The sequence below is a fragment of the Gossypium hirsutum genome, chromosome A08 (genome assembly GCF_007990345.1).
Source record: "Gossypium hirsutum isolate 1008001.06 chromosome A08, Gossypium_hirsutum_v2.1, whole genome shotgun sequence".
NCBI classification, from domain to species: Eukaryota; Viridiplantae; Streptophyta; class Magnoliopsida; order Malvales; family Malvaceae; genus Gossypium; species Gossypium hirsutum.
In genome coordinates, this window is record NC_053431.1 from 79808201 (window position 1) to 79820880 (window position 12680).

General features: G+C 33.7%; 1 protein-coding gene and 1 non-coding gene across 2 annotated transcripts; both read right to left on the reverse strand.

Annotated features, from left to right (window-relative positions):
• Positions 1 to 2596: 2596 nt before the first annotated feature.
• On the reverse strand, positions 2597 to 2668 carry TRNAQ-CUG (transfer RNA glutamine (anticodon CUG)). Its single transcript has one exon. It is a non-coding gene; the product is annotated as a tRNA-Gln (tRNA).
• Positions 2669 to 4320: 1652 nt separating this feature from the next.
• On the reverse strand, positions 4321 to 10214 carry LOC107946950 (probable inactive ATP-dependent zinc metalloprotease FTSHI 1, chloroplastic). The gene is made up of 15 exons (XM_016881462.2): positions 9306 to 10214; positions 9061 to 9145; positions 8127 to 8561; positions 7981 to 8034; positions 7826 to 7891; positions 7549 to 7644; positions 7337 to 7465; positions 6978 to 7030; positions 6409 to 6604; positions 5941 to 6055; positions 5532 to 5806; positions 5239 to 5322; positions 5035 to 5147; positions 4701 to 4950; positions 4321 to 4578 (listed from the first exon to the last, which is right to left on the reverse strand). Exons 1-15 carry the CDS (start codon positions 10010 to 10012, stop codon positions 4378 to 4380), a joined length of 2859 nt encoding a protein of 952 aa, XP_016736951.2. The 5' UTR covers positions 10013 to 10214; the 3' UTR covers positions 4321 to 4377.
• Positions 10215 to 12680: the final 2466 nt, after the last annotated feature.

A 12680-nucleotide genomic window follows, 5' to 3' on the forward strand; every position in this document is an offset into this window, starting at 1 on the left:
TAATTCTATTTAATTATCAACTTCCAGCAACATAATTAACTAATTTTATGCAATTAAGTTATTTTGTACATTTTTACAAAATTTCTCCAATTTTTTACCTATTATGCAATTTAATTCTTAAGTCCAAACTTACAATTTAACCATTTTCAACCAAATTTAAGCTTAGCTGAATTGTTTGAGACCCTATTACATCCCATATTTACTATTATTTCACATCAAGTCCTCGTAATTTTATCACTTTAACATTTTAATCCTAAAACATTAAAATTACCAATAATTATTTTATAAAATAATCCTATTTAACAATCAAGCTTAATAATTACCTATAAAACTTCAAGAATATCCAAAACTCGTCAATGGCATAATCCATAATCTTTAACCGTTTTGAAAATAGAGATACAAATTAGTTGGACCTAGTTGCAACGATCTCAAAAACATAAAAATTACAATAAACAGGTCAAAATTGACTTACTAAATTGAAGGACAAGCTTGGCCGAAGTTTCCCAAGCCTTAACAATGGTGTTTCAGCCATTTTTTCCCAGAAGATTCACGAAGATGATGTATTTTAACATTTGTTATCTTTTATTTATTTACTTAATTTTGCAATTTATTAATTTAAAATTTTAATTTAACTTATAAAGTAACTAATTCATGTCTATAAGTGTCCAATATTTATGAATATGGTATAATTACCATCTAAGGAAGGTTTAATTGCATAATTATTCCTTCAATTGTTTTAATTTTTTAGCTAAACAAGTTTAATTTCAATTTAATCCTAAACTAATAAGGACTTAATAAGAAAATAGCCCAAAGGCGAGTGGATTAATCATATCCACTGCCACTTGGACTTTTTGACCATGGTTTAATCACCATTTTGGTGCCTTTACAATTTTAAGTCTATAACGATTAACTTTTACCTCTTTTACAATTTAATCTTTTTACCTTAATTAAGCAACCAATTGTCAAAATTACCTGACCAAACCTCAATTCACATATAATACAACTCTGCAAATATTTACTAAAATATTTATGACTTTAAATTACGAAAACGGGGTCCGAATACCTCATTTACAAAAACCACTTAACCTTTGGACTAAACCACTTATACTAACCATTAATTCAATTAATTAAAATTCAATATAAAAATTATTATTGACTCGCATAATTTAAATACTAATTTTACAAACTTACTCGTCAGATTTATGGTCTCAAAACTACTGTTTCCGACATCACTGAAAAATGGGTTGACATCATCTATAACCTTGTGCTTATGTGGACTGCCACATAGGCTATTTTGTTGACCTGCGGTTTGATTGATAGTCAACTCACGTTTATTGTTAAAATTAGGTTAATTTCTAAAGCAATCATAACGTTGAGGGTGTCAATCTAAAAAAAAAAGGTTAAGAGCTCAAACCCAAAAACCCATAAAGGTTAAGGGTAGTTTCGATAAATATGCCTATGTTTATATTACTCTCGCATTTTGATTATATAAGTAAACTGGATTGCAATTCTTTTGAGTTTCCCAAAAAAGGAAATCAGTTTCAAAAACATTTTTCTATACAAAATTTCCAAAAATAATTCTAATGTATTGTTTTTAAATGATAACGATTTTCTTTTAAAAGGAAATGGTAACAAATTTGTGTATTATAAGTTTATGTAAGTAAAAAACAATTTAATATAAAAAAATATTATCTATATTAAATAATAATACATTAATATTATTTTTACTTATATTAAATAATACTAAATTAAAATAATACATTAAACAAGATAATTAATTCCATTCCAAAAATAAATAATAAATAATATTTTTTTGTAAACAAAACACAAAAAAGAAAACAACTAAATTAATCCATCATATGCGAAAAAGCTATTTGTTTTATTGGCAAAAAGACCAACTCCAAGTTCCTCAGGTGCTTCAACATACACATGCACATCTTCTATTCTATCAAAAGCCATCTTAACAATGTGATCAACCTCTTGATTTTTCTCCCTTGGAGCATACCTGATTCTCCACTGATCTATAGTCGTCTGTAATATCAAATAAATCCTTCTTACCAAAATTGATATCGATTCGGCCAAGTGTCTATTCTGAAAGGCATTGACCGCCTCTAGACTGTCAATATAGATCAATATCTTGTTGCACCCCGACTTTGAAGAAGAATCAAACCATCTAAAACGCCTCAAATCTCAACATCAAGCAATCCCTTAAATAGTGATTGAAACCAATTATCTTAAATATTTGAGTGTTGGAATCAATTATTTAGTAAACATAATGTAATAAATTGTTTTTGTAAATAAATGATTTTTAAATGGTAATAATCATCGAGTTTTAGCATTTAAAAATAAAATTGTTACCTAATTATTTTATATAATAATGGTTTTGTCTTTTATATTATTACTAAATCCAAAAATAATACATTAAACGTATTGTTATTTAAACTAATATTAAATTTCAGAAATGAAAGAAAATCCAAAGGGGGTACATTAGTAATACAACTCAAAACATTCGTTGAGTGAAGTGTGAATTTCTGAAATTAATAGCTAAACTAAGCGTTGTAGGAAATGCACGACGGCAAAAAAAAAAAAAAAGCAAAGGTTCCACCGAGATTTGAACTCGGGTTACTGGATTCAGAGTCCAATGTCCTGACCACTAGACCATGGAACCATTTTTGATATTACATATATCCGAGATTAAATTAAATTAATGATAAAATATTAGGAAAGAAAATAAGAAGAAGAAATAAATCCCAGAGAAATTTGAAGCATAAATTACTACTTGTCTTCTTTTATAGTTTGCTTTCACGAGTAGGAAGTTGTAATTAAATTATTTAATTTTTTTAAGCATTGAATATGAAATGTAGCCCAAAAATATTCTTCTTTCATGAAATGGAGAAAAAAGAAGATTAAACTATTGTTTATCTCTACTTTTTTTTTAATGAAAATGTTAAATCTGTTGAAGATGGTCAAAAGAAAAAAATACTATCTTAATAAAACACAAGTCATATTGAAATCTAATTAAGAAACAAGTTTTTAATGTTATCTTAGAAATTGTGTTTGAGCTGAATGTAAAAGAAATAGAAAGCCCCATTACTTTGGAAACCTTATTGCTTCAGTACCATTCAGTGGGTAAAGCAATGAAAACTCCACATCAATGAATCATTGGTATGCTCTTTATATGTACCAATTACGTTAAACTATATATAGATACATTAAATTTTGACATTGCTCTCAAGGAAACCATGTTAAGCGTCAATTTTTTATTAATAATTGTCTCCATTTAAGGAGTTTATTTATAATTATAATTATATTTTTATATTATATTATATTAGAATCATTTTAAACTATATATTTTTATGTCACATCATCAATTTTTCAAAGAAATACAATTATTTTTTACACCTATCCACACATGATGTCTTTTTTTAACTTAATTCTAATTAATTTTTTATTAAATAAACAAACATGCTTTTTTTCTCTTATAATATTTTAATCATTTCTATTTTTTAAAATATTTAATTGTCTTCTATTCTCAGGCAGCCAATTTTTTCATTTTCCATTTCGACTTTTAATTAAATACCAAAAATTAATATCACATCAATGATGGTTATCATTTTCCAATTTTTAATTTTTTGCCAATGGATTTTTTTAGTTTTTATTAATTTTTAATTCTTGATTTCAATTCTTTTACATTCAATTTTCTGCTTAAGATTTTCACCGGTTTTTTTTCTCTATTTTTACTTTTTGATTTTCCAATTGTTTTGTTCATGTTTTTCTCGTTGCATATTAATTTTAATGTGTTTATAAAAAATTAATTAGTTTTATGCAACTCAATTGAAGTTACTTTTAAAAATTAATTTAATTAAAAATTAAATTAAGTTCTAAAATATATATCAAACATACATAAGTTTAGAATAATATTTATTGATGATGTAACATTATTTTATTAGTGCCTAAAAATTATATATTTTAATATCCTAGATGAAACACATTGTAGTACCATCGTGGGGAAGTTTAGTAAAAATAAATTATATTTGAATTTTTTACATCATTATTTTTCTAATTACTAATTTTGTAGTATATAATATATTCATTTATCACCGATAAAAAAGTTGGATGATGAGAAAAGTATAGTGTAAAAGAAAATTACTCCACAAATAATTAAAAGTAACTATAGAGAAAATTCTTTAAAAAAAAATTATTTTCTTGTCATTTTTCAAGGCGAGTTTAATAAATAAAAAAATTACTAGAAGATTTTGATAAAAATTAAATATTTTAGAAGGATAGTAGTTTTAGAGTTGAGATGGGCATCAATGAATATGAAGAAAATTGTGGTTTATTAAACATAGAATTCATGAAAGACTGAAAAGCCATACTCTAAAATGTTTCAGATGTTGAAGGGGTTAGCAGCACTTGATGTAAGTCCGGTTCACGTTCTTGTTCTTGTTCTTGTTTGATAAAAGGAAGACTTCCTGGGTTTTCCTCTTCCAAAACAAGATTCAATGGAGTTTGAGGAGGGTACTTGTTTAAAATGTAGTCAATTTCCCCTCCATTGATCTCCTTTTGATTCAGAAGAACCTGCAATTAGCAATACATAAATCAAAATGAAGTTTTTCTTATCGAGTATGAAACTTCACTGTAGTACTTCAGATACCAGCTCCTCCTTTTCAAATGCAGATATCTTTTGAGAATCAAATTACCGTCACCGCTTTCAGCAAAGCAGCCTGATGCCTCCTAAGAAGAGAAACCGTCCTTCCATACATATCCCGTAGTAGTTCCTCACTCCTCTTTGCAATTTCATCATCCATATTGAAGTTGACAGGGGGTTCAATCAGGTCATAGTCGTCATAAAGAGATCCTTCAAAGTCTAGCCGAGGACCCACGAATTGAACTTTCTTTCTCCATGGTGGCGGTTCTCCATGTATGACCATTGGATTCTCCAAATTCCATCTGATGGAAGTCATAAAAGACCTGATATTAAAACCATTTCACTCGGGGAGAAATACTCAAAAGGCATGCATCAGTTCAACTAACATGGTTAAAATTTTGCGAGCAAGCCAAGATGCATCTGCCAGGTAGCTAAGTGATGCCCTCGAGGTGTCCCGCCCATAAATGACCTCTTCAGCAGCTCTTCCCCCAAGAAAAACCTTCACATAAACAAAGGTTCACATTACAAATATTGACAAAATCCAGACAATCTGATAGAATCAATTTATAACTGCTAGCATGAATCCACACCTGGAGCCGATGCAACAGCTGCGGTCGGCGCTCAAACATGTATGATTCATCATCTAGCCGATGAAACACAACTTGTGATAGTGTCTGCATAAATTGCTTGATTCAGTTTATTATCAACAATAACTGTCAACCATCATTAGCTATGCCCCTGAGACTGCCGAGCAATAGTGTTTTGTTTTGTCTAACTTTTGGTGATATTACAAGCATGCACAATAGCTAAGCATCAAAATTAACTTCCTCAAAGAAGAAAGACAGTAAAAACAAAAGATAGAAAATAAGGAAACCAATAGCACCTGACCACGAGGAACAACAGAGATACGATCACAACATTCAACTTCTGCATTTTCATATCGCCTAAGCAGATGAGAAGTTATAGCAACTCCAACTTCAGTAGTTGCTCTGCGACACTGTCCCTGATGACCCAGATCAATACCAACACGCTTAGGTCCTACAGTTAGTCGATCTACTGCATCATCCATATCTGACTGAAGAATAGATTCATGCCTTTTCCTGACAGCTACAAGAGCAGCCTCTTGGACTAGTTGAGCCAATTTTGCTCCAGTCCATCCTATTAAGAGAATATATAATTTTGCTATTAAAATAGAAACCAACTAGTCGAGTCAACCTTGTTCCCTCTGTTTTATTAAGAAATACATGATTTCAGTAATCAAATTAGAAATTAAGAAAAAGTTGAATGCATACCAGGCAAGTTATTTGCATAAGAAGACAAATCAACTGACTCTGACATCTTCACTTTGCTTGCATGAATTTTCAAAATTTGCAATCGCCCCTTAGCATTTGGAGGACGAATTCTTATCTACATAAAAACCACCACAGGAAAAAAAGATGAATTGGTGTCATTTCACAAAGCAAATCAGAAAATAAAAACAATAAAGATTGTCTTCCGGAACTGGAAGACACTTCCAAGTATAATGGATTCAACCAACAGATAGTGCATAGCATATAGATGTAAAACAGGAGCATATGCAACTATGAGGCAGGATACCACTCTCAGAAAAATACATATTTGAAGCAACAAATATAATGTCACACTTCAACAAGGCCTTAACAATAAATACAAGAACTGCTTAGAATTTCCATCGAATATATTTTTGTATTGATGAGATATATTAACTAATTAGATCTGCTATTCAAGTGATGGAAATTAACCTTGCGATCAAAACGACCTGGCCTGAGAAGTGCAGGATCTAACAAATCTCTACGATTTGTAGCAGCCAAAAATATAACACCTTTGCCAGTATCAAACCCATCAAGCTCTATTAGTAGCTGATTCAAAGTAGTTTCCCGCTCCTGAGTGGCTGCATTATACAGGTGGTCTGTTGTTTCCTTGAAAATTCCCTGACGTCTGATCAGATAGAAAGAACGAGAGAAAATCATTCACATATGATCTTAAAGACAGCTATGTTTTTCTCCTCTCCACTAAATTCATCTATAGTTATCTTCCTACTCATAATTGCAATGATAATTGGCCTCTAAAAGGTACCGAGTGTGGCCCATTCTCAGTGTCTTATAAAATATCATAAAAGATAACCAAGGCAACTATATTTCCATTTCCAATCACTTGATTTAAATCAGATGCAAAATATTAATGCTGAGTTGCAAACCATATCTGCAAAGCTTATACCTCATTCACCTTCAGATGTCAACAAATGGTGTGGTTTCAACAAGTTCTTGCATTAAAAAAAGAAGGGATAGGAGTAGCAACAAGATTATCATACCTAGTTGCTAAAGCATCAATTTCATCAATGAATATAACTGATGGTTTATTTACCTGCAAAAGATAAGAATTTCTCAACAAATTCCACAAAGTACATAGCACAACCAAGTATCTGTAAATAAAAGGAATCTGTACTTATAACATAAAAAACAATAACACAGAAAATACAGCAAGCTGATTTATAGGTGGCCCAACCATCTGCAACATTTTATCTGTTTCCTAATTATTATCAGATGCCCAACAAGTTTCTTCAAGATGAAGCATCAAAAGTATGGAATCTAGATTACAAAGTACTGCACCACAATTAACAGCTACATGCTGCCTTAGGAATCAAATATAAGAAACTTATAGCATTATCACCTTGGCTCTCTTAAACAGATCCCTGATACGAGCAGAACCAACACCGACTAAAACTTCCACAAATTCTGAGCCTGCCATTTGGTAGAATGGAACACCTGCTTCACCAGCTATAGCCTTGGCAACTAAGGTCTGGAAAAGTATGAGATACATAAGATAGATAGGTGAAGGAAATTCCATAGCAAATTTTGCAAACCTCATAATAAAAAACCAACCTTCCCACATCCTGGAGGACCCTCCAAAAGAACCCCATGAGGAGGCTTTATCCCTATCTTATCAAATAGTTCTGGATTCTTCAAATATCTCACCAACTAATAAAAATACGATACGATTTAGTAAGACATCATTATAACAGAAGACACACACACACACACATACATATGTATATAAAACACAGATAGAGAGAAATGGAAAAGGAAAAAGAACCATTTGCACAACTCAAACAGGGATCATCCTTCTCTTTCATCTATTTTCAAATAGAAAAATGGATACCTCTTGAAGTTCCTCAACTGCTTCATCTATGCCTGCTACATCACTAAACTTAACACCAGTTGAACCCTGAAAGAAAAAACTTCTGAAGTAGCATTAGAAATGCAACACAGGACTCTAGCAAGATAAAGATGAACAAGTAATATTTCAAGTCTCACATCAACACGAGCTTCTGCTTTGGATCGCGAAAAATCAATGCCTTGCCATAGATCCTGCCATTTTTGTAAACAGTATTATTTACATACTCTTTGCAATAAACAAATCAGATCAAACAGTAAAATTTGCAGAGATGAGCAATGATTACCCATTTCCTGAAGTTCTTAGGTCTTCTTGAAAGTGTGAAACGCACAAGAAGAACCATGGTGAAAAGGACAAGTGTGATGGGTTTTAGCATCTCGATACTAGCAGATACACCACCAAAAGTGTAAAATTCATACAACTTGGAGAAAATCCCCCCATCACTAAACACATCAACAAGATTATCCCAAATCCTCTCTAATATACTGAATATGATACCTAGAAAAAGTTTAACAAATGGTTTCACTATGGGCCATACAACATATACAGTTGTTACAAAGACAAAACTGGTGACAGCAAATGCAGCAGCTGCTAGAAACCCTCCAACAAGAACTGCTGCGGCAGTAATTACAGCAGTCACCATTCCAAGCTCTACCATCACTCTGCTGGATATGGAAGATGCCACTGGATGAGGATACTCTGGAATTTTACCCACCCAAGACTGCATCACAAGTTTAAACAGTAAAGGAGATTAATAAGGAACCAAAAGATACAGATTACCCGACACCAAAGTACCAAACATGCTTCAATGCCTATGACATGTGCAATGGTCTCTATTCTTCACACTTTTTTTTCTCGGAACTTCAAGGAAAGATATAGTCTTAATATTTAATCAAAGATATTACTAACAAAACTCCACATACTAATATTATATAAGATTCAAGTGATCAAGGCAATTCTTACAACAGGAACTATGATCTTGCTAAGTTGACATAAACCTCATCATTTCCAGTTAATTCAATTATTAAGTGGATACTTTGGACTATAGTTTTCACAAAAACCAGGGCATATACATCAAAACACATGTACAAAGTGAACTAATCCATGGCTATCGAAATAAAGCAACTTTACAACCACCTCATAGTTATTCTATAAAATACTCATAAGCAACGATTTCATGTATAGCTAGAGAATCAAAGAACGGTTAAATGGTTTATCACCGTCATGGGCGTCTCAATTTCATATCGTTGTCCAGTGTACTCTCTTAAAAGATCTTGGGCTTCACTCTCATTCAATCTCATTGCCCTACAAAGATAAAACAAACCGCATAGATATATTACAGAGAACTGCAAAGCAATACAACTAGAAAAAATTCCAAGCCATATTAATATTCACATAGATATATATTATAGAGAACTGAAAAGAAATATAACTTGAAAAAGATGCGAGCCATATTGACATTCACCATTTAGTCCTTTGCAAGCTCTTGTCACCAGGAATATCCTCCAAATCCACAACAAAGTCCCAATACCTACCAACATATGAAACACCAGAAACCTCCTTGGAAGTCAACAATTTAACCTTGTCACTTTCCATAGCTTTCCTAAAATCTTCCAAGCTCATTTTGGGCAATTCCTCCAAATTCTTCTCGAATTCCTCCTCCTCGGATAACTCTGCCCCAAAAATCTGCTCTGGCACGTAAAGCTTCCCTTTATACTCCCTCAAAATATCATTCAAATACACGTAGTCATTTTCACTAGTTTCACTCTCTCTTTCCCCTCCAATGGTTTCATTTTTTGATTTTGATTTTGTATTCAATTTTTTCTTCAAAATTTCGATCAAACCCAGATTGCTACCTTTTCTTAAATCCTCTTTTTCTTTCAAGGTGTAAATCTTGTTACCAACGAGGTACCTGGGCTCTACTTGGCTAGGGTTTTCCTTCAAAACCCTAGTCACAAAGTCATCCCCTTTGGGCTTGCTAGTGTCACCACCGGGCTGTGAGGATTGTAATTCGCATAAAACCGTGAATGATCGGTGAAGTAACGGAGCTCTTGATCGGAATTTTCGGGTCAAATTCGAGGGATGTATTCGTTTGGGGAGAGATTTGATAGGAGTAGAGTAGGGTTTTGGAAAATTAACCCGAGCTGAGATTAGAGTAGCAATGGTGGCCATCCTCTTCAGCAAACTCGGAGAGCATTAGGGTTTACAAAATGGGCATTGGAACAAAGCAATATTCAGCATCAATTTCATTCACCAAAATTGCAGAATAGGGTATATCCGACTAGGGTTTTTGATAAATTAAAATGAGGAAGAAGAAATGGGAGTTGATAGTTGCTTTTCCACACTTATCCGGATCCAGGATCCGTAAGAGCGAAGCTTATCCGGGTCAGGCCTGACCGGCTTTAATAAGTGTAGCCATCCGCTTACGTTTATTATTGGTGTCAAAATGGGCCAAAGGCCGATTTTATTTTATAATTACGTGTAGGTAGATTTTAAATTTTATTAGGGAAAATAGGTTGGTTTTAGGAGAAAGAAATTGAAAGGGAATTTAATTGGGCGTGTTTCCTTTACATATGGTAATAAAACGCGTTAAATTGAATAAGTTTTCTTTCAACGGTAATTATAAAGGTTATTTCGACCGTTGTCATGCCAAACCATAAAAAAAATTAAAAACTTAATGGTAATTTTTTTTAACCTATAATTACCCTTAATTTTCTTTTCTTTTTTTTCATTCAGATTCTCCTCTCAAATTCTCTCAAGTTTTTATTCAAAATTTATTTATATTTTCATTTAAAAATATTTTTTTAAATTATATCGTATTTTAATGTTATAAATAGACGAACGATTGTGTGCTGAAGGCGTTTTTACATAATATAGGGGAGCCTCTGATCCTTGAAATTCATGGGTACCTACAAGAGGCTGGATTCTTGCATGTGTCTCGCATGCAAAGGGGCTGTAAACTCAATCCCACATTAGTCAGCGCATAGGTAGAAAGATGGAGGCCTAAAACACACACTACCCACCTTCTATCTGGAGAGTGTACAATCACACTCAAGGGCACAGCATTAAAGCTCGGCCTGCTGGTGGATGGGCGAATCATCACAGGATCAGCGTGGTTCGAGGGAAAGTGAACCTCAGTATGGCAATCTTAGGAAAGATCCCAAACAGGTTCAAAGGTGGTCGGAAATTGATCAACTGGTTGGAGAAAATTTTTGATAAGCTTCTCGACGACTCAACGGAGGAGGTCATACAACAGTACGCCCAAGCATTCATCATGAGGTTAATCAGAGGCATTTTAATGCTTGATAAATCTAGAAATTTGGTATACGTAAGGTGGCTTCGACATCTAATGGATTTTAGCGAATGTGCAAAACTAAGTTGGGGATCTGTTGTGCTGTCGATGTTATACCGAGAGCTTTGTTGGGCAATGCAATTGGATAAGATGTCGATCGGTGGTGCTTTTGTTGCTGCAATCGTGGCATTGGTGGCGAATACCATTTTTACGTCATAGAGTCACTAACCAATACATGTTCTCGTTGGTGACGAGGTAAACATCATTTATCAATAAATACGTAGTTTGTGCAGTAAATGTTTTTATTTATTATACGTTTTGCCTAATATATCGTTTGTACATATGGAACCATAGACTGAATTACATGAGACTACCCGACGAGTTAGAAAACGTTAGGCTACTGTTAGATCAACACTCAAAAACTGAGGTTAATTCCCTATCCTTTTCGAACCTATATTAATTACACAATGATTCATTAAAAAAATTAGTACGTGACAATAATTACAATTTTTGCTTTTCAGTTTGAATGGATGTTGTATGCCGACCCGAGATCATATCTTGCATCCCACCGGAAATGTTGGACAACCAAAAATGTGGAACGCGAAGGTGTCATTAGTAGTGTACACGACGGTGGAAACGACAAATCTAATGGGTTCCATGACAATTCAGGTCTAAGCAATGAATTCCACCGTCACTGCAAGACATGAACGAACTGTACAAGTTGAAAATGCTGGGGAAGAACGACGAGGGCTAGGCGGAGAAGTACAAGGAGCACATCCAAGCTTGGAATCGTAAGATAGAATCCCTACTAGCGCGCAAACCATTTTTCTCGATGGACACGGCGACAACTGATGATTACTTGACATGGTTCAAAGCCGTCAGCAAGCCATATTTGTTACTACCGAAGGCGAGGAGTAGATAAATTTGACCGAAAAAACAACGTCGACGGCCACAATAACATAGGAGGAGACATAGTCGCACGATAGGTTCGTCATCAACTCTGGCAAAAGATGTGCCGCCTGTGGCTACGCAATATTCGAGTCAGCTCCCTCAACTTATTCTCATTCAATTCACTAACCTCATGTATTTTTTACAAGCACCACCGCACTACGGACCCCACTACATGTGGACAGATTTTCTGTTTCTGCAGGTTCATATTTCGAGGGATCGATGTTCTCCGCATACTACTCCCAATGCTAATGTTGATACCAAACCCTATATCGAGACAGATGCCGACGTATGCACTGCCATCGACGACAATATCGATGCAAATACCCATGCATCAGGCAATGCATGGGTCAATGCTGATGTATTCGGGATTAAGGGTACATTATGGTTATATGCCTATAGTGACCTAAACACTACGCGCATCACTGTTTTACCGAGGCAGCTCATCGTCACAACCACCATATGCGGGAGTGATAAATACATGATAGCAGGCAAGGACAATGCAACAATCAACCACAGAGGAAGATGATGACAATAATGATCTCGAAAAAATAGTTGCCTAGTGGGCCATGCTAGGTACATATTTAAATGATGATGAGG